Here is a 24,786-nt window from a genome sequence, read left to right on the forward strand (position 1 = left end):
CAGCGATACTGCCAGGCTATTGCCCTACAGAGAACTCTAAATTGGCACTTCCATGGACATTCCAAACTATGGGTGACCATGGAAAAATATATGGCGGGCAGAAACTTGTCCTACGCCCTGTGGCTCTCACGGGAACACAGGGGATTATCAGATTCTACGTCCCCATTGACGATATCTACGCTTGACACATGGGACAGAGTAAACAGAAGGTTGAACTTAGCCCCCCCTGTGTCCCCGCTGGCCCCATTGGGCGGATTCCTCTGGTTTGAACCGGGGGAACGCGCAGGTTTCTTTGAAGCCTGGGTAGATGACAAGAACGCCAGCTGTGGCAAACTACTGAGAGGTGGGAAGCTTCTGCCCTTTGAGTCTCTGGGAAATAGACCAGGTAGCCCACACCTAAATTTCTGGAAGTACAGACCATTGCACCACTTTTTTGCAGTACATGGCAACTCTATTAGGGACATCTCAACACTCTCGCCTTTTGAGGGACTGTTTATACTGGAAGAACCGGTCCCACACATGATTTCTGAACTTTATCAATTACTGGGGTCCTCGGCCTCGGCCTCTAAACCTACTTATATAAGAGCATGGGAGAAGGACCTTGGGAAGGGGTTCTCCGAATCTCAATTAGCATGTATGTACCAATTCACACACTCCAGCTCGCTGGACTCTAAGATGCAAGAGACAAATTACAAATTATTAACACGTTGGTACAGAGTCCCATCTGACCTGGCGCGGATTTATCCTGCTAGCTCAGATCGATGTTGGCGGGGATGCGGAGGCCGAGGCACCCTCCTACATTTGTGGTGGGAGTGCCCACGAATAACGACATATTGGCAGATGATTAAGGACCAGATTAAAGATATCCTCGGAACAGAGATCCCCTTTTCCCCGGAACATTTCCTCCTGCATATCCCCCCTGTACCAGTTAGTCGCTACAAAAAAAGCGCACTACCTCATTTGCTCAATGCCGCTAAACGTCTACTGCCTATCTTCTGGAAGAAAGAACAGATACCGAGCAAAGACGAGTGTATATGCAGGGTTAATGCAATAAGGGAAGCAGAGGAATGGGTGGCAGTGGGCAAAAACACTACAGTTAAGCACACAGCCATATGGTCAATATGGCAAGAACACTTCCAGGATACTTCCTATGTACCCTCTAGCCTGGACATTTCCCTATTAAAATTGGCGGATCCCACATTGGGCCACAGAGCCCACCCTAAATAGCTCCCACCGCGGTTCCTCCTTAAGACTGAAATATAGATCGCACATGGACTCAGATGCCTTTGCCAGAACCAAGGGGCTGCCTGGGGGCGGATAGTCCGAGGTGGATGATCGGAGAAGCACGAGTGAACAAGGTTTGACCCTATCTACCCCTCCTTACCCTACCCACTCTCCCTGCCACTCCCCCACCCTTTTTTCTATTCTTTTCTCTTCTTACCCCTACTTCCCTTACCCTATCAAGTGATATTATTTATGGCACTGTTGGTTGATTGGGCAGAGTATGGACACCTAAACATAACTTACCGGTTAAAATTGAGAAAAGGCTGCTTTCCTGGCCGGGGAGGCCGTGTGGGCGGAGACGGACCCGCGGCCCCGGGGGGAGGACAGATGGAGGCCTTGTGCCCCCCTCCTCCGGTGGGGCACCCAGTGGTGGCGGTTCGGACGGGCCGCGGCTTATCTCTCCCCGGTCCAGAAGATCATTATTGCTCAGGTCGGAGGGTCTACGGTGGGCGAGGGCTACTGCTAGTCGCCGCCCCCGGGGACCTGTAAACCTCAATGTAGCATATACTGGTACCACCCACGAGTTCAGTTCTCACGGTCTCAACAGAAATTTTAACACAGCCCTAGACTATCCCCCCCCCCTTTTTTTTCTCCTTTTTCTATGCCGTTTCCCTCCCCCCCCCTTTTCTTTTTTTCTTTCTCTATTTATTTATTTTTCATTCTTACTTTATTTTATATTCATTTACTTTTGTTAAATACAAATATGCAGATTACTGCTAATGTTGATATAGAAAAAGTCTGTCACTAACGAATTTGTACTGAACTGTATTTGTCAAGATGTGATGGACAACAATAAAGAAAGAAAGTTTAAACAAAAAAAAAAGAGCTGGAGAGTGCAGGATCTGGTTCAGCTGTGCATGGTAGCCAATCAGCTTCTAACTTCAGCTTTTTCAATTAAGCTTTGACAAAAAAAACCTGGAAGCTAATTGGCTGATGCGGCTGCATCAGATTTTGCACTCTCCAGCTTTAGTAAATCAACCCCTTTTTGCCTCTGCTAAATAAAACATACCTGTAAGCAAGCAGCTGGTTTTAGTAACCTATCTATAGTACCCACACTTTCCAATGTATTGCATTACTGTATATAGAACACAAGTCCGTATGTATATGGCAGTCAGGAAACGTCGTGGAAAATATAGTCATACTTTTATGTAAAATAAACATGTTTCATAGCCAAAAAAAAAAAAAAAAAAATACGTACATCAAATAAAACAAACAGTGAGCAATCAATCAAACAGGCAGGTATTGCCAGTGTGTACACTTCACCCAAAGCTGTCAGCGCCGCTACACAGGAAAGGCTCAGTACTTCCTGGTTGTGCAGATGACTCAGGTGGAGCGCACACGTCACTTCCTGCGTCGTGTTGGCCACGCCCTGACGCGTTTCGTCATATCCTGTGACTTCAACAGAGGGCGTGGCCACACGACGCAATGGCCAGCTTATATACCCCTCCACAGGCCGCTCAGCCAATCACAGCAAGACTAAGGCGATGGCGGGTGCACGTCGCCAGCTCCAGCCTCACTGGCGGCTTACTGTAAACAGCGTGGAGGGACACAAAGGCGCTGCACTAATCCAATATAATAAAAATGATTATAGAGTGGGCACAAGCAACCTTGATTAAAATACATTAATCAAAAAGCGTCACCACATGCATCTTAGCATTATGGAATACCATTCACAGGCAGCAAGTGCTATTTTAAAACCAAATCATAAATAAAATAAATAATAACATTGATGCATTTTAGAGTCGTCTATAGGAAATCTAAAATCGAACACACTAATTAATATGCATATACAGAATATACATGTAAAAAGGAAACTCTAATACGGTTACATACTAAAGACCTTCCTGCACTTTTATGCACATATATTTAGTGAAAACAGTGTTTTATTATACAAGTATAAAGAGGAACCATCAAAGCAATAATACTGCTAGATACAGTCCCCAACCTACAAGGCTATTGCTAGTTTTAATAATTACAGCAAAACCAGCAAATAATCAAAGAAAAAACATAAATTAGAAATAGAGAGGCAACGAAGTCGCGTAAAAAGAGGAAAAATTGAAAATCGCACAAATATTAAAAATCGCACAAATATTAAAAAGATAAAATTAATCAATATCTTATTATTTAGGAAACTAACATCATATCAAAGGCACTCCTATCAGAGATAACAGGGATATGCCATAGACAGGGAGGCTGGAAAATCGCATGATAAATTAAAAACCGAATTAATCCCAATCTCTATGTAAGAATCAAGTAATCGTACAAACTGTACTACTGTAAGGAGACCAGACATATGTCACAAAGAAATAGGTCACTTTAACCACACAAGAGCAATATCAAACTGCCTGCAAAGATACTAGCAACATATAAGATCAACCGTTAATCGCAAAAATTAGTAATCACTTATAAAGCAGTTGATATCCAAGTCCACATTGAGTCCCCTTGGCGACAAAGTGTCAGCCAAGAAGATCCACTGGGTCTCTCTTCTTGACAGATCACGAACCAGATTGGACCCTCTCCACTTTGGCCTCAAATGATCAACACCCCAAAACTTGAGGCCCGAGGGGTCTTGGTTATGTTTAAGCTTGAAATGAAGCGATACATTATGGTCTTTGAAGCCAATTTTTATGTTCGCTATGTGTTCTGCAATCCTGACCCTCAAAAGTCTTTTGGTGCGCCCTATGTACATAAGCCCACAAGGGCATTGCATAGCGTACACCACGTAAGCCGTATTGCACGTAATAAATTCATTTATACTGAATTCTCTGCCATTAGAAGAGGATGTGAAACTTTCAAGAGCCCTCATTGGTCTACCAACTTCCCTACATGCCCTGCATCTCCTACAGCTATAGAACCCTTTTTTGTCCCAGAAGGTTAAAGGTCTGGAAGGGGGGTCAAGTACTTTTCGTACTATCTTATCAGCAAAGCTGTGAGCTCTTCTATAAATAAATTTCGGTCTACATGGTAGGGATGGGCCCAATGTTTTGTCCATGCATAACACATGCCAATGGGCATTGAAAATGTCTTCCACCTCCCTAAATTGGGAGTGAAACCCTGATATAAAGCTCCACTCATGGTTATCATTATTCTGGACCTTAGGTTGATCTATTAAAAAAGAATCTCTGGGTCGCACAGCCAACTCCTGAATGGTGGAGTCCAAAGTCTCCCCCACATAACCTTTTTCCACAAACTTTTTTCTAACAACTTGGGCCTGCCTTAGAAAGTCAGCTTTATTGGAACAGTTTCTTTTCACCCTGGTAAGTTGACCCTTGGGTATATTTTTCAGCCACTTAGGGTGATGTCCACTACTAGATGGTAAGTAGCTGTTGGAATCTGTGGGTTTAAAATAAACTTTAGTACCCAGTCCATCACCTTGTCTGAAGATGTTTACATCCAAGAAGTGAATGTCATTTTGACTAAAATCACTGGTTAGCCTGATGTTGTTGTTATTGGAATTAAGTTCATTCAGGAATTCCTGCAAACTATCTCTGGACCCTTCCCAGATAAAGAACAGGTCGTCTATGTACCTTTTATATAGCAACAGCTGAGTTCGGGTAGTGGAGAATCTCTTTTTATCTTCCCATTCCCCCATAAACAAATTTTGCTATGCTTGGGGCAAATTTTGCCCCCATAGCAACACCTCTACGTTGGGAGAAAAATTGCCCATCAAACCAGAAAAAATTATGACTTGGACAAAAGTCTAATGCGTTTCTGATAAACACTTTCTGATTATGTGGCAAGTCATCACGCTGGCTTAGGGCCCAGTTAAGGGCTAAAAGGGCATCGTCATGTATGACCGAATAGAGAGATGCCACGTCGGCTGTTACTAGGTATAGTTCTTGTTTCCCTGTTAAATTCACCTGTTGTAGGATCTGTAAGAGACTCTTGGTGTCTCTCAAATACGCCTTAGTGCGTATAACGCTCTCCTGAAGGAAGTGGTCAAGGTATTGGCCCATCCGAGATGTGATGGAGCCAATACCATTGACTATTGGTCTCCCTGGAGGCTGATTCAGATCCTTGTGGATTTTGGGCAAGGTATAAATCGTGGGGATTCTGCTATCACTTGGTACAAGATACCTTCTTTCTTTGTTAGACAGAACCCCCATAGAGAAACCCATTTCAACCAAGTTCCTAAGATCCTTTTCATACTGCCCAGTGGGGTCTTTAGGTAGTCTCACATATGTTTGATCATCACTTAGCATCTCAGTAAGCTGATTCACATAAAAGTCCCTATTCAAAATGACTACACCCCCCCCCCCCCCCTTGTCAGCTGGCCTGATGACTATCTCCTTCCTTTTCTCAAGTAAGGAGATCCCATCCATAATATGTTGGGGATTTACTTTCTTTTTTGGTACAAGCTGTTCTAGGTCGCGCAGAACCAGTCCCTTAAAGACCTCAATGTGCTGGTTAGCGCTATTTAGGGGGTTGAACAGGGACCTGTTCTTAAGCCCACTGTCCACTGGACCTGACTCATTCACTACAGACGGTCGGGGCGTTTTGTTTAGAAAATATTTTTTAATGTTAATTTTCCTCATGTACTTATGCACATCGATAAAAACATCGAACTTGCTAACGGGTCTTTTCAGGCCACACTTTAAACCTAAATGTAAGATATTCATTTCTTTGTGAGATAAGGTCACATTACTCAGATTAAAGATGCCTCCTATTCCTGCTCTCTCCTTCTTTTTTTGGGCCCTTCTCCCTGCCCTGCAGCCCCTTGTTCTGTTTAGTCTAAATGGTGATTACTTTATAACACTGCTTTTATATTCATCTGATTTGTTGATTAAAATTAAAGATCAAGTTTCCCTAATGGATAGAGCATCACTTTTAACTACAAAGGAAAAAACTCCCTTCAAAAGAGAATTAGCCTTTGTGTCAGGTTTTCATAGACTATTCAAACAAGTTGAAAAAATCTTTAACCGCTTGCCGACCAGCCGCCGTCATTTTACTGCGGCAGGTCACGATCCTGCGAATTGTCGTAGCTATATGTCTGCTATTGGGATAGCAGGCCCGTGCGCCGCCCGCTGCTCGTGGCCAACAGTCACGAGCACCAGGGACAGAACACGGAAGTGTGTGTGTGTGTGTGTGTGTGTGTCTATCATCTCTATCGCTATCATCCTTCTTGGGTTTTTTTTTTTTTTTTCCCCTAATCTCTGCAAGGACAGAGGATGATACAAAAAAATACAGGGGCAGGCTTCACAGTGACTGATTACTGTGATAGCCAATCAGAGGCTATCACAGCAATCAGGTGACCCAAAATCAGCCGTTCCATGTCCTGATCGTTAGAACAGGGCTTGGTGCTCTTGGTGAGACACCGGTCTCTGTGCTGGGAGCGCACTCCCAGTACAAAGAGAGAGACCTAAATATGCGGCCCTGCGGAAAAAAGCCCAGTTCAGTGGGGCCACGTTTTCATCTTGTTGGCGTGAAGGGGTTAAACTAAATGGGTTGTTTTACAAGGTGAGTGTTTACAATCACTAAAAAAAATCTAAAATGATTTTTATCCACCCTGCTCCTGAAGGCATAGTATGTAACTACTAGTTCTGTGCTGTACTCCAAGATGGAATTTTACATGCCTATAAAGGCTTCTCCTTATTAACCACTTCAGCCCTGGAAGAATTTACCCCCTTCCTGAGCAGTGCATTTTTTGTGATTCGGCACTGCGTCGCTTTAACTGACAATTGCGCGACGTGGCTCCCAAACAAAATTGACGTCCTTTTTTTTTCCCACAAATAGAGCTTTTTTTTGGTGGTATTTGATCACCTCTGCGTTTTTTATTTTTTGCGCTATAAACAAAAAAATAGTGACAATTTTGAAAAAAAGCATTATTTTTTACTTTTTGCTATAATAAATATCCCCTAAAAATATTTTAAAAAACCATTTTTTTTTTTCCTCAGTTTAGGCCGATACGTATTCTTCTACATATTTTTGGTAAAAAAAAATTGCAATAAGCGTTTGATTTGGTTTGCGCAAAAGTTATAGCATTTACAAAATAGGGGATAGTGTTATGGCATTTTTATTATTATTATTTTTTTTTTTACTAGTAATGGCGACGATCAGCGAAAATTTTTTTTTTTTTTTTTTTTATCGTGACTGCGACATTATGGCGGACACATCGGACATTTTTGACACATTTTTAGGACCATTGTCATTTATACAGCAATCAGTGCTATACAAATGCACTGGTTCCTTTTGTAAATGACACTGTCAGTGAAGAGGTTAACCACTAGGGGGCTAGGGAGGGGTAAAGTATGTCCTGGGGAGTGTTACTGTGGGGGGGCGTGGCTACATGTGACACGTCACTGATCTCTGCTCCCGATCACAGGGAGCAGAGATCAGTGACACTGTCACTAGGCAGAACGGGGAGATGCTTGTTTACATTAGCATCTCCCCGTTCGTCCTCTCCGTGAGGCGATCGTGGGTATCCCTGCGGCAATCGAGTCCGCAGGACCCGCGACCTGACTCATGGAGCTCCCAGCCGGCGCGCGCATGCAATGGCACGGCGGCAAATTCAAAGGGATGTACGGGTACGCCCATTTGCCCAGCCGTGCCATTCTGCCGACGTACATCTGTGTGTGCTGGTCGGGAACCGGTTAAAAAAAAAAAAAATACAGGGAAAAATGGCTAGCTTTCTACAACATTATCCATACTTCTAATAGGAAAAATGCATTTAACCATATAACTTTTTTTTTTTTTTTTTCTATTTCTTTTTTTAGACTCCCTCTGCTGTAAGTAAAGTAAAACAGCTTCTAGCAGATCAACCAGATCACGTGAGTAAATACAAAACTCTTAATTCTCTGGATTTGAATGCTCCACAGGAAATTGGGATTAATGTTCTGGCATCGATGTGGAATATCGTCAGTTTGCAATGTTTTTTTTTTAGGCCTAAATGTGCAGTTTTAAAAAAATCTTTCTATGCTAGAACTGTACCTGGTCGTAATGTTCATACCTCTCTGTTTTCAGAGTCTTATCAGGACAGTCAAATATTTGTTATTAAAAGGTAATACAGTATAGAGTTTTTTGTTGAAAACATTTCGGCAAAATGTGCCTTTTTAACCACTTCAGCCCCGGACCATTATGCTGCCTAAGGACCAAAGGACTTTTTCCAATTTGGCACTGCGTCGCTTTAACTGCTAATTGCGCGGTCATGCAATGCTGTACCCAAACGAAATTTGCGTCCTTTTCTTCCCACAGATAGAGCTTTCTTTTGATGGTATTTGATCACCTCTGCCGTTTTTTATTTTTTGCGCTATAAACGGAAAAAGACCGAAAATTTTGAAAAAAAATGATATTTTCTACTGTTTGTTATAAAAAAAAATCCAATAAACTCAATTTTAGTCATACATTTAGGCCAAAATGTATTCGGCCACATGTCTTTGGTAAAAAAAAAAAGTCAATAAGCGTATATTTATTGGTTTGCGCAAAAGTTATAGCGTCTACAAACTAGGGTACATATTCTGGAATTTACAAAGCTTTTAGTTTATGACTGCCTATGTCATTTCTTGAGGTGCTAAAATGGCAGGGCAGTACAACCCCCCAATGACCCCATTTTGGAAAGTAGACACCCCAAGGAAATTGCTGAGAGGCATGTTGAACCCATTAAATATTTTTTTTTTTTTGTCCCAAGTGATTGAATAATGACAAAAAAAAAAAAAATATTTACAAAAAGTTGTCACTAAATGATATATTGCTCACACAGGCCATGGGCATATGTGGAATTGCACCCCAAAATACATTCAGCTGCTTCTCCTGAGTATGGGGATACCACGTGTGGGACATTTTAGGAGCCTAGCCGCGTACGGGGCCCCGAAAACCAATCACCGCCTTCAGGATTTCTAAGGGCGTAAATTTTTTGTTTCACTCCTCACTACCTATCAGTTTTGAAGGCCATAAAATGCCCAGATGGCACAACCCCCCCCCCCCCCCAAATGACCCCATTTTGGAAAGTAGACACCCCAAGCTATTTGCTGAGAGGCATGGTGAGTATTTTGCAGCTCTCATTTGTTTTTGAAAATGAAGAAAGACAAGAAAAAACTTTTGAAAATTGAAAAAAAAAAAAAAAAAAACTTTGTGACAAAAAGTGAGGTCTGCAAAATACTCACTATACCTCTCAGCAAATAGCTTGGGGTGTCTACTTTCTAAAATGGGGTCATTTGGGGGGGTTTTGTGCCACCTGGGCATTCCATGGCCTCCGAAATTGTGATAGGCAGTGAAGAGTGAAATAAAAATTTTACGCCCTTAGAAAGCCTGAAGGTGCGGTTTTCGGGGTCCCGTACGCGGCTAGGCTCCCAAAAAGTCTCACATGTGGTATCCCCGTACTCAGGAGAAGCAACAGAATGTATTTTAGGGTGTAATTTCACATATTCCCATGGCATGTTTGAGCAATATATCATTTAGTGACAACTTTGTGCAAAAAAAAAAATTGTCTTTCCCGCAACTTGTGTCACAATATAAAATATTCCATGGAATCGACATGACTCTTAGCAAATAGCTTGGGGTGTTTACTTTCCAAAATGGGGTCATTTGGGGGGGGGTTTGAACTGTCCTGGCATTTTATGCACAACATTTAGAAGCTTATGTCACACATCACCCACTCTTCTAACCACTTGAAGACAAAGCCCTTTCTGACACTTTTTGTTTACATGAAAAAATTATTTTTTTTTGCAAGAAAATTACTTTGAACCCCCAAACATTATATATTTTTTTAAAGCAAATGCCCTACAGATTAAAATGGTGGGTGTTTCATTTTTTTTTCACACAGTATTTGCGCAGCGATCTTTCAAACGCAGTTTTTGGGGAAAAAACACACTTTTTTAAATTTGAATGCACTAAAACACACTATATTGCCCAAATGTTTGATGAAATAAAAAAGATGATCTTAGGCCGAGTACATGGATACCAAACATGACATGCTTTAAAACTGCGCACAAACGTGCAGTGGCGACAAACTAAATACCGTTTTAAAAGCCTTTACAGGTTACCACTTGAGATTTACAGAGGAGGTCTACTGCTAAAATGACTGCCCTCGATCTGACGTTCGTGGTGACACCTCACATGCATGTTGCAATTGCTGTTTACACTTGACGCCAGACCGACACTTGCGTTCGCCTTTGCGCAAGAGCAGGGGGGGACAGGGGTGCTTTTTTTTTTTTTTTTTTTTTTCTTTATTATCTTTTTGCTTTTTTATCTTATTTTTAAACTGTTCCTTTCATATTTTTTTTTTTTTTTTTTTTTTTTTTTTTTTTTTTTAATCATTTTTATTGTTATCTCAGGGAATGTAAATATCCCCTATGATCGCAATAGGTAGTGACAGGTACTTTTTTTTTAAAAAAATTGGGGTCTATTAGACCCTAGATCTCTCCTCTGCCCTCAAAGCATCTGACCACACCAAGATCGGTGCGATAAAATGCTTTCCCAATGGCGCTGTTTACATCCGGCGAAATCTAAGTCATGAAATGCTCGTAGCTTCCGGTTTCTTAGGCCATAGAGATGTTTGGAGCCACTCTGGTCTCTGATCAGCTCTATGGTCAGCTTGCTGAATCACCGGCTGCATTCTTAGGTTCCCTGTTGAGACAGGAGAGCCAGAGAAAAACATGAAAGACGGGGGGGGGGGGGGCATTCCCTCCCACTGCTTGTAAAAGCAGTCTAGAGGCTAATTAGCCACCAGGATTGCTTTTACATGAAAGCCGACCGCTGGCTGAAAAGAATGATACCTAAACCTGCAGGCATCATTCTGGTATAACCACTCAGTCGTGAATGGCGTACCTGAAGACAAAAAAATGGTTAACAATAAAACACAGTAAACGGTAAAGTATAAAAATTGCATACCTGAAAAGCAAACATCATAAAAAACATAACAATAAAACATTGCAGAATAGAATACAGTAAAAAAGAGCAGAACAATAGAGAGAGAACAATAAAACGACAACTATTTTAATTTTTTTTTTTTTTTTTTTTTGTAACTAACTTTTATAACTGTAACCGGTTCCAGGTTCGGGTCTCTCAAAATGCGATGGCATCTTGGGAGACCCTGTGAAAGTGTGCCTAGTCTGTGCAATGCTGTACCCTACGCTAATACTCAACTAGTGTATGGTAGCGTTCAAAACATTCACCAATGCAAAGACCAGGATTGTCAGGACAGGAGGGACAATAATAGCGGGTGTCACGCCTATATCCGCGCTTGCTGCAGACACGACCTCTTTTTTGGGGGGTTCGTTGGGTAGGGGTACTCGGGAGGACATAAAGAAAATGCCTCTCATGCAGCCGACTGCATTTGGTTGGGGATGTGAATGGGGGAAGTACGGGTGCTGCAGAAGTGGTGGGTTCCCAATTAGCCTTGACGAATGCAGCAGGAAGGGCATTATGGGCATGACGGGCCTGTTTGTCTTCTTCTTGGTGGCAGCGGGACACTACTTGTGCTTGCCACCTCACCAGCTTGAACTGCACTTATGGGACTCGCCACGTCACCAAGTGTTACTGCAGTGCTGGTTTGACTACGACCGGGGTGTACTAGGCCACTGGTGCTTGCCAGTTCACCAAAACGCTACCAAAAAAACTGTTAGCGATCACAGGGATCAGGCCTGACTCTGCGAACGCTGCAGTTATGCGTTTAGAGTTTTTTGTAAGTGACAGTGATCGATCGATACTGCACTTGGGTGGGCTGGGCGCAGGGGCAAAACGCAGGTGCTAGCAGGTATCTGGGCTGATCCCGCTAACGCTGCGTTTTTGGGAACCCTAAACTGCTGGGGATGCTAGTACAGATCTGATCAGATATTGATCCGTTTAGATACTATACCACTAAGGGAGGTGTATGCTGCGTGCGTGGGTGTTAGCGGTACTGGCGCTAATCTGACGCTGCCTGGGGCGACGCATATCACTGCCGGGCGATCAGGGGGCTAAACATTTATTCGGTAATAAACGGCGGGTGCCCTGACACTATAAAAAATAAACAAACTAACCAGGGTCACCCGTAACAGTTATACGGTGATCAGTGGTGAAAGGGTTAACTAGGGGGCAATCAAGGGGTTAAAACATTTATTAGGTAGTATATGGGGGTCCCTGTCGCTATAAAACGCTGACGGCGAACCTAAATATTTACCTCCCTAACTAGCGTCACCAGCGAAAAAATGATCGCTTAGCGACGGGGGGTGATCAAGGGGTTAAAACTTTATTGGGGGGGTTAGTGGGGTATCCTAGACCTAAAGGGGGCTAACAGTAACTGTCCCACCACACTAACTGTCACAAACTGACACCATGCAGTAATCAAAAAAAAAAAAAAAAAAACTGCTTGGTGTCAGTGTGATGGGGGGGGGGGGGGGTGTAATGTATGCCTGGCATGTTCTACTGTATGTGTTGTGTTTGTGTAACTCACATTCCAGTCTTCTCTCCTCGGTGCCGGAACGGAAAATGCCGAGCCGAGGAGAGATGACATCATTTCCTCTGCCTCTGTGTACAATACAGAGGCAGGGAAATGATCCCATTGGCCAGGAGCGATCGCAAGGGGGGGGGGCCACAAATGGATGGCCTCCCCCTCACCACCGATCACCGGGGAGGATTTGCCGACCGCCGAGGCATCGGGGGGGGACCCCCCCACCCGCGAGCAGGCAAGGACGTACATGTAAGCCCTTTTGCCTGCCCGTGCCGCTCTGCCGACGTACATCGTCGCGCGTCGGTCGTCAACTTGTTAAATTAAGTTGGATGTATTTATTTGTTTTTTTTTAAGGGGAGAGGGAGGTCTTGTAGGTCTTAAATTATGTAAAATAAGCAGCTTATAGATGGTAATATATGCCAAATAGCCTAGGGCAGAATGAGTGATTACATCTTTATACTGCTAAGGCTGCCCATAGACTGTCGAATCTTGGCCGGTACAGTAGGAACCTGCCGAGATTCAAACCATGTATGGGCAGGCTGAATGTACCAAGTTGATTGATTTTACGTGCGACTATCGCTAGCAGCTGCTATAGCCTCTAGCAGTTATCAACGTCTTCCTGCGCCAGGAGAATACAGCTGCATGGCAGCATGGAAAACCCTGTCGGCATGGTCTGTGTTGATTGGGGGGTATTGTGCAAATTTCTCCTGCAACCTGGTGTTCCGGTAAAGAAATTCACACAGTGAATTTCCTGCCTCAGAGATTTACTTGTTGATGGTAATCTCGTTAGTAACACATTCATTATGGTACTATGCAACCAAGGCTAATACCAACAAGCATTTATCTCTTAGTAGCAAAGATATTTAGATACCAATGTAGTAATATTTTTTACAATATTGTATTTCTTTACTATGACTAGGCTTGTCTTTTGTACTCCTCATAAATGTTTATTTCTAAAGTTGTACTTAGGAAAATCTAGTGTCCTGAATTTTGTGGTCTCTGTTAAATTATCAGACTTTCCTATATTTTCCTCAATTTTTTCACTGTCTGAGTCACTGGGCATTTAAATAATAATAATAATAATAATAATAATAATATGACTGGCCTCAGCTAATAGTGTTAAGAGGGGGGAAAATGGATTTCTGTCTTGCCTGTAAAATCTGTTTCTTGGAGTACAGTACAGGCAAATTCTTAGATGACTGGGTTATATGTTGGCACCTTCAGGCGATTTGACACTGGCAAAAAGAACTGTTTATCATGCTGTACACGACACAGGCATATTCTTAAACAGGACTTCCAAAAGCAGTACAAAAAAGGAGGGGTGTGCAACACACCAAACTGCCAACAAGCTCACAAGCAAGGGTATAAGACCCTAAGTGGACATCTCTTTTTTTCCTCACCTTATGGCCAAAGCCAGCATTAGCAGAGGCTTGAACAGGACCATGTGACAGCCTTACAAATCTGCAAAACAGATGCTTGATGTTGAAAAGGCCCAAGAAATAGGCCTTGACAGCTAGGGGTGAAACCCTATCCTGTAGTAAATAGGTTTGAACAATTCATTTCTCGTTTCACCTAGCGATGGTGAAACAAAGTGGTATGTCCCCTGCGTGAGCCTTCAGCTTGAAAAAAAACAAAAAAAAAAGTCTAAGGAAATGTGTAGCCGATAGGTAAATTTGTACAGCACAAATCACTTTCAAGCAGTGAAGAGGCCAGTCTAGGATGCTAAAGAGCTAGACACAGAAAGATGGCACGACAACATCCTGGTTAAGGTGAAAGGAGACCACCTTGAGCAGAAAGAAAGCTTTAGGTCTCAGGACAACCTTCTCCTTATGCAACACCAGGAAAGGTTCCTTGCAAGACTATGCCGCCAACTTTGATACACACCCAGTTGAAGTGATGGCCACAAGAAAAACACTGGCAACTGAGCTCAGCTATAGGTATTTCCAAGATGGCTCTGAAGGGAGGCTTTTGCAGATCCTTAAGTACCAGATTGTGATTGCATGGTGTTGCCAGAGAGCATCTAGGAGGAGCAAAATGAGAAACACTCTGCACAAAGGCTTTCACCAGGGAGTCAGAGGGTAGCTTAAATCAAAATTGGTCCCATGAGGGTACTTGAGGACAGATGCTGATTAAGACCCCTTTTACACTGGTGGCATTTTTCGGGCGCTTTAGCGCTAAAAATAGCGCCTGAAAAAATTCCTCATCTGCAATCCCAGTGTGAAAGCCCGAGTTCTTTCCCACTGGGGCGCTGCGCTGGCAGGAGGTAAAAAAAAAGTCCTACAAGCAGCTTCTTTGAGGAGCTGTAGGAGCGGTGTATACATCGCTCCCAAAGTGCCCCTGCCCATTGAAATCAACGGGCAGCGAGGCTTTGCGGGAGCTTTTAGCCCTTTATTCGGTTGCTAGTGGGGGTTAAAAGCTAACGGCCAAAAAGCGCCTCTAAAACGATGATAAAGCGCCAGTAAAACTAGCAGCAATTTACTGCCGACGCAAAAACCGCCCCCAAAATCCCCCCCCCCCCCCCCCGCGCTGTCAGTATAAAAGGGCTCTTATTAGACCTGACAGGAGAAAAGCCAGGATGTGTCCCGCAGAGTATCATCCAAGATGTAAAATTCTCTGTTTACAGCATGCAAAGTAAGCCTTCCAGGTACAATGGTATAATTTGTGAGAAGTCAACCTCCTACCATGGAGATGTGTCAGGACTCTGCCTCTGTCCCTCAGGACCTGGGCTTAAATAGCAAGACCATCAAAGCCAGTGACCAAGAAGAATGATAAATCGGGCCATGAGACCGAAGGTCTGTGCAACCTGGAAGAGACCAAGGGGAGTCTTCCAGAAGTTGGAGTTAAACCTCCTGGACCTGTTTGGTGCTACAAAATCACTGGAATGCCCTATGATTCGATCCTGTGGAGCAGCCAAGGAAGAAACTGGGAAGGAGGAAAAGTATCCATCAGGCGAAACTGATCCCACTAAGTCACCAGAGCATCCACTGCAAAACCTTGAGGATCTCCAGACCTGGTAAGGAAACCTGTTCAGTTTGTTGTGCAACCAGGATGCTAGCCAGTCCACATCGAGTGTCCCCCACCTACGACAAAGGTCCTGAAAAATCTCTGGATGAAGGGACCACTCTCCTTGATCCAGACGCTGATGGCTAAGGAAGCCAGACTACCAATTTTCTATGCCTGAAATGTGTACTGAGGTCAGGACCGGAAAGTGGTGCTCTGGACAAGTCAGAATCCTTTCCACTACTTTTCAGCTTCTCAGTTTCTTGTGCCTCCTTAATGGTTGATGTAGGCCAGAGTTTTGGCATTGTATGACTAAACTCGCTCTGAAAGTATTGGTGAGACACCTGAATGGCTCTGAACTAACATTTATTGTAAGTTTGGATTTTTCCACCAACCAAGTACCCTGAAACTTCAACATCCAAAACAATCCTATCCATCTTGACAGACTGACATCCATTTTGAGAGTCTCCCAGGTAATTGGGAGAAATGGCTTCCCTGACTCCAACGTCAGATTGAAAAACCAGCAAGTCAGGGAGATGTGGGCCGAGGAGACAGACTCATCGGATTTCCAGAGACTTGTCAAACGCAAACAGGTCGCTGAGTTGCAGTGGTCTGGAGAGAAATTGGGCCCAAAGTGTGATATATATATATATATATATATATATATATATATATATATATATATATATATATATATATATATAGCTATAGGAATTTTTTCCCCTGCTGTAGCAAATTGGAGCATGCTCTGCTGGGGTTTTTTGCCTTCCTCTGGATCAACTGTGGGTATAGTATTGGGTATATTGTTTTTTTGTTTTTTTTTTTTTGTTTTTTTTATGGTTGGACTGGATAGACTTGTGTCTTTTTTCAACCTGACTAACTATGTATATCTATATAGATATCTATATAGATAGATAGATAGAGAGAGATATATATATATATATATATATATATATATATATATATATATATATATATATATATATATATATATATATATATATATATATATATATATATATATATATATATATATATATATATATATATAGAGATAGAGATAGAGATAGAGATAGAGATATCTAGATAGAGATAGAGATATCTAGATAGAGATAGAGATATCTAGATAGAGATAGAGATATCTAGATAGAGATAGAGATATCTAGATAGAGATATCTAGATAGAGATAGAGATATCTAGATAGAGATATCTAGATATCTAGATAGATAGATAGATAATTTGTTTTACACGATCAGTTGCAAATATTTTAATTTGGATCCAGTGCAGACTTCTAAAAATTGAGGATCCAGCACAGTCCATTGCATGTTGGCATTCAAAGCCTGGATGGAACGAACCTTCAATGACTGGTCATCCCAGTAGCTCAGTGTGAAGAAGAGCCAGAACGGGCAAATACTTTAATGAAGAATTGAAGAGTCATGGATAGGCTTAATTGCAGGGCCACAAACTGAAAATGACAGTCGCTCCCTGCAAAACTTAAAGCGGAAGTAAACCCTGGTGTGTTTTACGTCCTCTTTATTTCCCTGCAAAGGTAAAGCATAATGGGCTACTATGCATCATAGTAGCCTGTTATGTGTCACTTACCTGACACAGAAGCCTGAGCTGTTGCCGTTGTTACCCACAAACAGGGAGCTTCCATCTTCACCCCTCTTCCTTCCGGGGCCGCGAACTCCGGTTCTGTGACTGGCCGGAGTCGCGTGGCGTGTCTTTTTAGTAAATATCTCCTAAACCGTGGAGGTTTAGGAGATATTTCAAGCACCTACAGGTAAGCCTTAATATAGGCTTACCTGTAGGTAAAAGTGGTTGTAAAGGGTGTACAACCACTTTAAACATTGGAGCAGGAGAAAAATAGGAAGGCGCAGATAGCCATCTTTTGATTTCCACCGAGACCAGCAGATCATCCTGTTGCAGGGATGCAATGACTGACCTTGCTGATTCCATACAAAGCCTTTTAGATTCAAAGGAATACATTCGGCATTTCAGGTCTAGGATAGAATGATGCCTGCCCTTGGCTTTCGGAACAGGAATTACCTGCAAGGTAAGCAATTACTGAAGAGCTGCATGCAGATTGTCCAGTCTGCAGAGAAGGCAGATTTGAAGGCATGAGGTGCAGAGTCAAACTCCAGCCTGTACCCCCTGGAAATATCCCTGACCCAGGGATCTGGAATGCCTCAAATTCAGAGGTAAGGAGAAAGTTGACAGATGTCCCCCCTCTTAAAGTGGGGGTGCCCTGTGCTGAGGGGGGGGGGGGGGGATCTGGAGCTAGGCTCAGCTGGCTTGGAAGTCTAGGGTTTGCGGCAAAAGTTGGTGATGGACTCTTTGGGAGTGACCAAAGTAACTCTTGGTAAACCCGGAATAGAAGGGTTTGTTTGCAGCATCCTTAGGTGGTCTTTTTTTATATTATTACTTTTTTTTAATTTTATTTTTTGCGATTTCCACTAGTGATGTCTTAAAAACAGTATTAAACCCAAACCTTTTTTTTTTTTCTTTGTATTGCAGTTTACCAATTCTTAGAGGTGATGGTTGCTTTAGTTTTCTTTTTAGGGTTTTTTTTTTTTCCCCTTATCTGGTGATTTGGCCAGTAAGTCTGTCTTTCAACAGAACAGGCTCTCCCCAAATATAGCAGTTTAGCGTGTTGAGACAAACCATTTACCACGAACGGGTGCTTACACTGACATGCACTATTTGTTCATGTAAAACCTTTATTTCAAAGGGAGGGGGGAATAAAAATTTGCGTATCTGCAGTGTGAGCTGGAGTTTGGCTTCAATTTGTTTATGTATCTAAATCTACTAGTCCATCTAACACTCCCCTCCACCTAAACTGACCATGCTGCTATCTGCTGTGCTCCTTCATCCATATGGGGGCACTCTTATACAGGAGGTGTTACTGGCCAGATCACCAGGTGAAAGCCTGAAAATGAAAACTAATACACACACTATATATATATATATATATATATATATATATATATATATATATATTAATGATTTTTTTTAAGATGCAATATATTCTAGTTTTGGTTTGGGGTTTAATACCGCTTTAATAAAGAGTATAGAAGTTCGCCAAAGGGACATTGACCTGCAACGTGCATACGCATATAGAGGGTTCAGCAGACCAGTATTTAAGCCGAAGAATCCAGTGCATCATAGCAAACAGAAGGCCAAGTCTGGACATATTCTACAGAGCATCCACGCAATATGTAAAGTTCCAGTTGCTTTTTTTTTTTTTGTCCACTACGTCCTTAAACACCTCAAAACTGAGCACGTTCACCCCCTTCCTTCTCAGACCAATTTTCAAACTTTCAGTGCTCTCGCACGTTCAATGAAAATTACTCAGTCACGTTACACTGGACCTAAATGAAATGTTTATCATTTTGTGTGTGTATAATACACACACACACACACACACATATATATAAATGTGTGTGTGTATATATATATATATATTTTGGTGGTTTTTATTCACCACTTTGGTTTTTATAATAAGCAAAAAACATTTTTTTTTTCTACTTTGTTTTTAAAAGAAATTCAACAGAATCAAATTTAGGCCAGAATTTATTTTGCTACATGCCTTTGGTAAAAAAAAAAAAAATCCCAATAAGTGTATGATAATAGGTTTGTGTGTGAGTCTTTTTATAGTCTTACAAGCTATGCTATATATTATTGAAAATTGATCAATCCTGATGTACTGATGGCCTATCTTTCTTGAGGCCCTAAAATGTCTGGACAGTACAGATACACCCCGCCCCCCCAAATGATCCCTTTTTGTAAAGATGGCAGTCCAAGGTATTTGGTAAAAGGCATAGTGATTTTTTTTTTTTCCCCACAAAATTTGTCATATTAAGTTGTTTCTCACACATAGCATAGATAAACTTGCAATTACCCCCAAAAATACATTCTGCTACTCCTCCTGAGTATGGGACTTTTTCACAGCCTGACCACATAGAGGCCCAACATGCAGGGAGCACCGTCAGGCATTCTAGGAGCATCTGTTGAGGCAGACAATAGCAGAATCCACAGAAGTGGTCCTCTTATTAAAAAGAAATAAAGCCTCTTCCATTGCTGATTAAGCATTTGCGGTATAATAACCTTTTTGGGATATGACCAGTCACTGTATAAAGCTTCCTCTACCACAGAGTGCTTATGAAAGGTCTTGAGCAGCTTAGGAGTCATCTTGCAGCCCATACCACCAGCACAGAAATGGTATCCAAGTGTAAAGCCTCGTACACACGCTTAGGTTTTCGGACGACCAACCGTCTGTTTTTTGTGGCATGCTAGTCTCATGTCGAAAGTGAAGAGGTCACTCACAATACGAACATTTTTGTACGTCAGAAGTGACGTAATGTGTTGAATAGTTTTGTATGTATTCTTTCATTTCTGAGCATGCATAGTCTTGCTCTTACGATTTTTTTTTCGTACGAAATCTGGACGTTGAATTCACATCCGACAAAAATGTTATAGTCTGCACATCCAGCTTTTGTCTGACAAAAAAGTGAAATCGGCTGTCGAAAGCACCGTGCTAAGGATCCGAAAATCGGCAGACAGCTTGTCGTACAAATTTTTCCATCCGATTTTCATATAGTTTGTACGGGCCTTTAGAGAGGATGTCCAAAATGACGTTGTCTTGTGGAGAGTCTGTTGAATCAGAAGAAATCTCTCCCTCTCCCCTTCCCTCCCTCCTCAAAGCTCTTCCAAGACTTTTTCTTCTATGTTTTAAAAAAAAAAAAAAAAAAAAAAAAACTGTTTCACTTTTACAAGTGCCTGCTTTCAAAGAGTATACCCCCAGAGGGCACTGGGTCACACCTGCGCGGGTGGCCATAACCCTGGTCTTTTTAGAGCACCCTGCATCTAACACTGCACAATGTGCCAATGAGGAGCACCTAATGCAGGGTTTGGTGCCTGAAGCGACTTTACAGGCCAGCCCTGCATCTTCAGTCATTGTGGCGTGGTCTAGGCATGGTCCCAGTGGTGTGCCTAGGGTACCGATCTGGAAGCTGTGTAAGTAGCCAGAAGGGCTGGTATGTAGCCAAGTTGGAAATGTATGCTTTTTTTTTTTTTCCCCCCCCTCTACTAAGGACACTAAGGGGTTGATTTATTAAAGGTAAATCCACTGTGCACTTGGAAGTGCAATCGCTGTAGATCTGAGGGAAAGATGTGCTGATTTCTATGATCCAATCATGTGCAAGCAAAAATGCTGTTTTTCTATTTTCCTTGTATGTCCCCCTCAGATATACAGCAAGTGCACTTGTAGTGCACAGTGGATTTGCCCTTAGTAAATAAAGCCCTAACTGTCTGTCAGTGGGAGGGTTATATGGGAGTCTTTACAATTCTGTTTACCAGTGTCAAATTACCTGAATGTAGCAACTTGCTGAAAGATATATCAAGGTTTTAGAGATGCGTTGTTGCTATCAGTTTCATAATTTATAGTATTTTTCTTAATTTTACATTTTCTCAGTTTAAACATTTTGATAAGCTTTTTTCTTTCTATTCTATTTTAAGTAAAATATGGGTTTATGAGATTTGCAACTGATTGCATTCTGTTTTTATGTAGGTTTTACACAGCTTCTTAACTTTTTTTTAGAATTGGGGTTGTAATTAAAAAGAACTCTACTATGCACTATTTGCATTAGGGCTGCAACTAACGATTATTTTCATAATCGATTAGTTGGCCGATTATTGTATCGATTAATCGGTTAATAACCTTTAAACAAAATGTGGTGTATAATTTAGTTAATATGTAAAGTTTTTAAAAAAGGCAATTTATTCTCAAATATCACTATGGAGTGGTAAATATAAATAACCATGTGGTTAGGGAGCAAAATATCGAATCCACTCTGAGAATAACAGACAGAAGAGATATACTATAGGGTGAATCTGGTAAATATCATCAGACTCAGAGATTAAATTTTTTTTTTATTAAAAAACAAACAAGGTCTTCCTTCAAAAAAATTTTTATTTTAAGAACGTTCATTCGATTTTATAATCTTTAGTGGGGTCAAATCGACGTTCGTTTTCAACCACAGTGACGCGAAAATTTAGAAATAGAAAACTTCTTGGTCAAAGGAATTATCAGACAGTGTATGTGGTTTTCGTTCAGAAATTACATTCATTTTAAAAACAGAATGTTAAAAACAAGTGAAAATTTCAAACAACATTCTTTTATTCAGCGAAAGTACAAAGATTTTTCGTCTGAAAATTGATCCGTGTGGCCAGCATAAGGCTCGGTACACACCTATGCAGTTTGCTTTTACGTTTAGTAACATAATGGGGTTAAAAAAACTAAAATTAGCCCTTTATAGTACAAAAAAAGCAGATAATCACTACTGTAAGGGTTTCATTTTTTTACTGTAGACCTGTGAAAGTAATATTTACAGTAGTGATTATTTGTTCTTTTTGTACTATAAAGGGCTCATTTTAGTTTTTTTAACCTCATTATGTTACTGGCCGATTAATCGATTATGAAAATAGTAATCGATTAATTTCATAATCGATTAGTTGTCGATTAATCGATTAGTTGTTTCAGCCCTAATTTGCATCTTAACTGATGTAACCAAAGTGACATTTCAGAAGTACCATAACCCTTTTGTGAGAAAAGCACACTTGTGAAGAAATTGAAATTACAAGCTGTCAGTGGTGGAGGCAGGCCCAAACAAAGTTTTTTTTTTTTTTTCCACAGATACCAAATTATTCCATATAATTTCCTTATGACTAGCTTCAGAAGCCAGCCGCTGAAAAGGCCAGTTCCCTAGCGTATCCCCGTTCATCCTTGCAAATCTTAGCCCTCTCTTCTTTTGGGTGTGTCAAAGTTCTGTCTGTGCTGGCCCAGCATCTCTTCCCCCTCCCCGCATCATTTTTATGTAGTTGACAGGGGAGAAGCAAAGGGGTCTTCAAACCATGGTCCTCCATTTGTTCAGGAACTACAATTCTTATCGTGCCTAGTAACGTCTGTGAATGTTAGAGTTTACAGTGCCTCATGGGATGTGTAGTTACTCAACTGGAGGGCCGTAGTTTGAAGATCTCTGCTATAGAGTGTCACTAGAGTGACCGTTCTGGGGCTGCTAACATCACACCTAAGATGCTGCAGTTAAAATATCTTGCTTCGCTCAAGATAGTTAACCTCCTGCTCCATTGATAGGTACTGGCTTCAAGCTGTTCGCTACCTACTCCACAATCCTAACCATCCAACAAAGAAAAAGAAGCCACTCTCCTTTGTAAAAGCCTGCTCCTTTCTCTGTTAATGCATTTTACTCCCTTGTTCTTTCACGGGAAGAATGTTGTTGAGTGGTCTGGTGATGGGGTCTCTTTAACCATTTTAATACCTGCAATTCATGGATCATTGTTCCCTGGTTAATCCTACATATTTTTGAATGAGCAGCACACATTCCTGGTCTCAGTAAGTGTGGTTCTTGATTATGTGATCATTATGTTAACTATATGATATGGTGATCCCATAACTGTTCACAAAAAGCAATGTTTGACAGTGTAATGCAAAAAATAAAAATGGCATGTATAAACACATTTTAAATAAGTCTGTAAAAACTGGTTTGTAACTCCATGTTCTTTTTATAACAGATTGGCTTAAAAGTAGGAGTTCGTACAAGGGGCTGCAATGGCTTGACTTATTACTTAGACTATGCAAAGTGTAAGGGTGTATCAGATGAAGAAGTAGTGCAAGATGGTAAGTTTACTGGCGCCTTTGTTTTCTACGCTCAACCAAAGTTAAAAAAAAAATAATAATTCATGTCAGTTTTAGTATGTTTTTAGTTTTCCCAAGAGAATAGTTTCACTTTATTTTCAAGTACGGTCTCATCTTTTAATTCAAGATTGCATGGCTGTTATCACAGCAGCGCTCAGGTTTGTGAAAACCCTCTTCTCTAAAAATCCAAGCATGTGCTACTTTCTACAGATGCTGTCTAATTGCATGCAAAGATTTGCTGCATTTTACAAGTGTTCAGCCAGCACATCAGGATCAGCATTCTTTACAAGTCACAACCTGTTATTTCCATCCATACTTTTTAAACTGCTTTCACTTTGAACATACATCTGGGTTTTAATAAAGATGTATTATTCAGAATACATGTTTGTTGTGGGTGGGGTTTTCTTTTTATTTAAAATCTAAGTATAATATAATCTAATGTGTGTGTTTCTTTATCGTACGTCATGGGACACAGAGCACCATAATAATGACTATCTGGGTTATATGCTACCTTTAGGTGATTGATCACTGGCAACCAATAGTAAGAAGGTTCCTTCCATATAACCCCTCCCACACGGGAAGTACCTTCATTTTTTTGCCAGTGTCTTGAAGGTGATGGTCTTGGCTGTTGAAGCTCTTCAAATTCTTCAATGATGTCCCAGTGAGGATGTTATCGGATCCATTCGGATGACAAGAAAGCTAAAGTGGATGGTACCCGAGCCTCAGTCCAAGAACGAGGTTTTGCCTGTAATGTGTCCTTTATGGTGCTGGACCCTTGTTAATGGTATTCCTGGTCTATTACTTGCCCTAGGGAACCAGAAGGGTGCCTTACAGGTCCAAGGGTGTGGACCCCAAATAAAGGGGGACCCAGTCCTTGAAGGTCCTCTGAGGTGCTACCTGCCGTGACTGGTGGTGTGCACTTATGTGGGTGTTTTACGCTGACTGGGACCACCCTGACAGGATATACTTGCCTCCGAAAAGGTTTTCCTTTTTACATCCTATGGAGGAAAAATTCAGGAAGAAGTGGGACACACCTTTGGTTGATGCTGCCATTTCTTCACTGAATAAAAGCCTAACCTGTCCAGTGGATAATGCCCAGGTGTTTAAGGATCCGGCAGATAAAAAACTGGAATCCTTGCTAAAGGCTTCCTTTGCGGTATCTGGGTCAGCAGTACAGCCGGCAGTTGCGGCCATCGGTATTTGGCAGTCCCTGAAGGACCATTTTTAAGAGGTTGGTTAGGAACCTACCTTTCCAGGAGGAATCTACCGACTAATTGTCGCGCTTTATGTTTTGCTGTAGACGCATTGAAGGACTCGATCCAGCAGATGTCTCGTTTTGCGCTACTTTCAATACATATGCACAGAGTCTTGTGGTTGAAGAACTGGTCTGCCGAGACGCCATGCAAAAGGCTGCTCGTGGCTT

General features: G+C 41.7%; 1 protein-coding gene across 1 annotated transcript in view; it reads left to right on the forward strand.

Moving 5' to 3' along the window:
- The window catches only part of ISCA1 (iron-sulfur cluster assembly 1), a 61,736-nt gene that overhangs the window by 25,512 nt on the left and 11,438 nt on the right, over positions 1–24,786 (forward strand). Inside the window, exons 2-3 of the mRNA XM_073633400.1 lie at positions 7,998–8,051; positions 23,240–23,345. Coding sequence (XP_073489501.1) covers positions 7,998–8,051; positions 23,240–23,345 — 160 coding nt within the window. The remainder of the gene's footprint in view (positions 1–7,997; positions 8,052–23,239; positions 23,346–24,786) is intronic.

Source organism: Aquarana catesbeiana, linkage group LG01 (assembly GCF_042186555.1).
Source record: "Aquarana catesbeiana isolate 2022-GZ linkage group LG01, ASM4218655v1, whole genome shotgun sequence".
Taxonomy (NCBI): domain Eukaryota; kingdom Metazoa; phylum Chordata; class Amphibia; order Anura; family Ranidae; genus Aquarana; species Aquarana catesbeiana.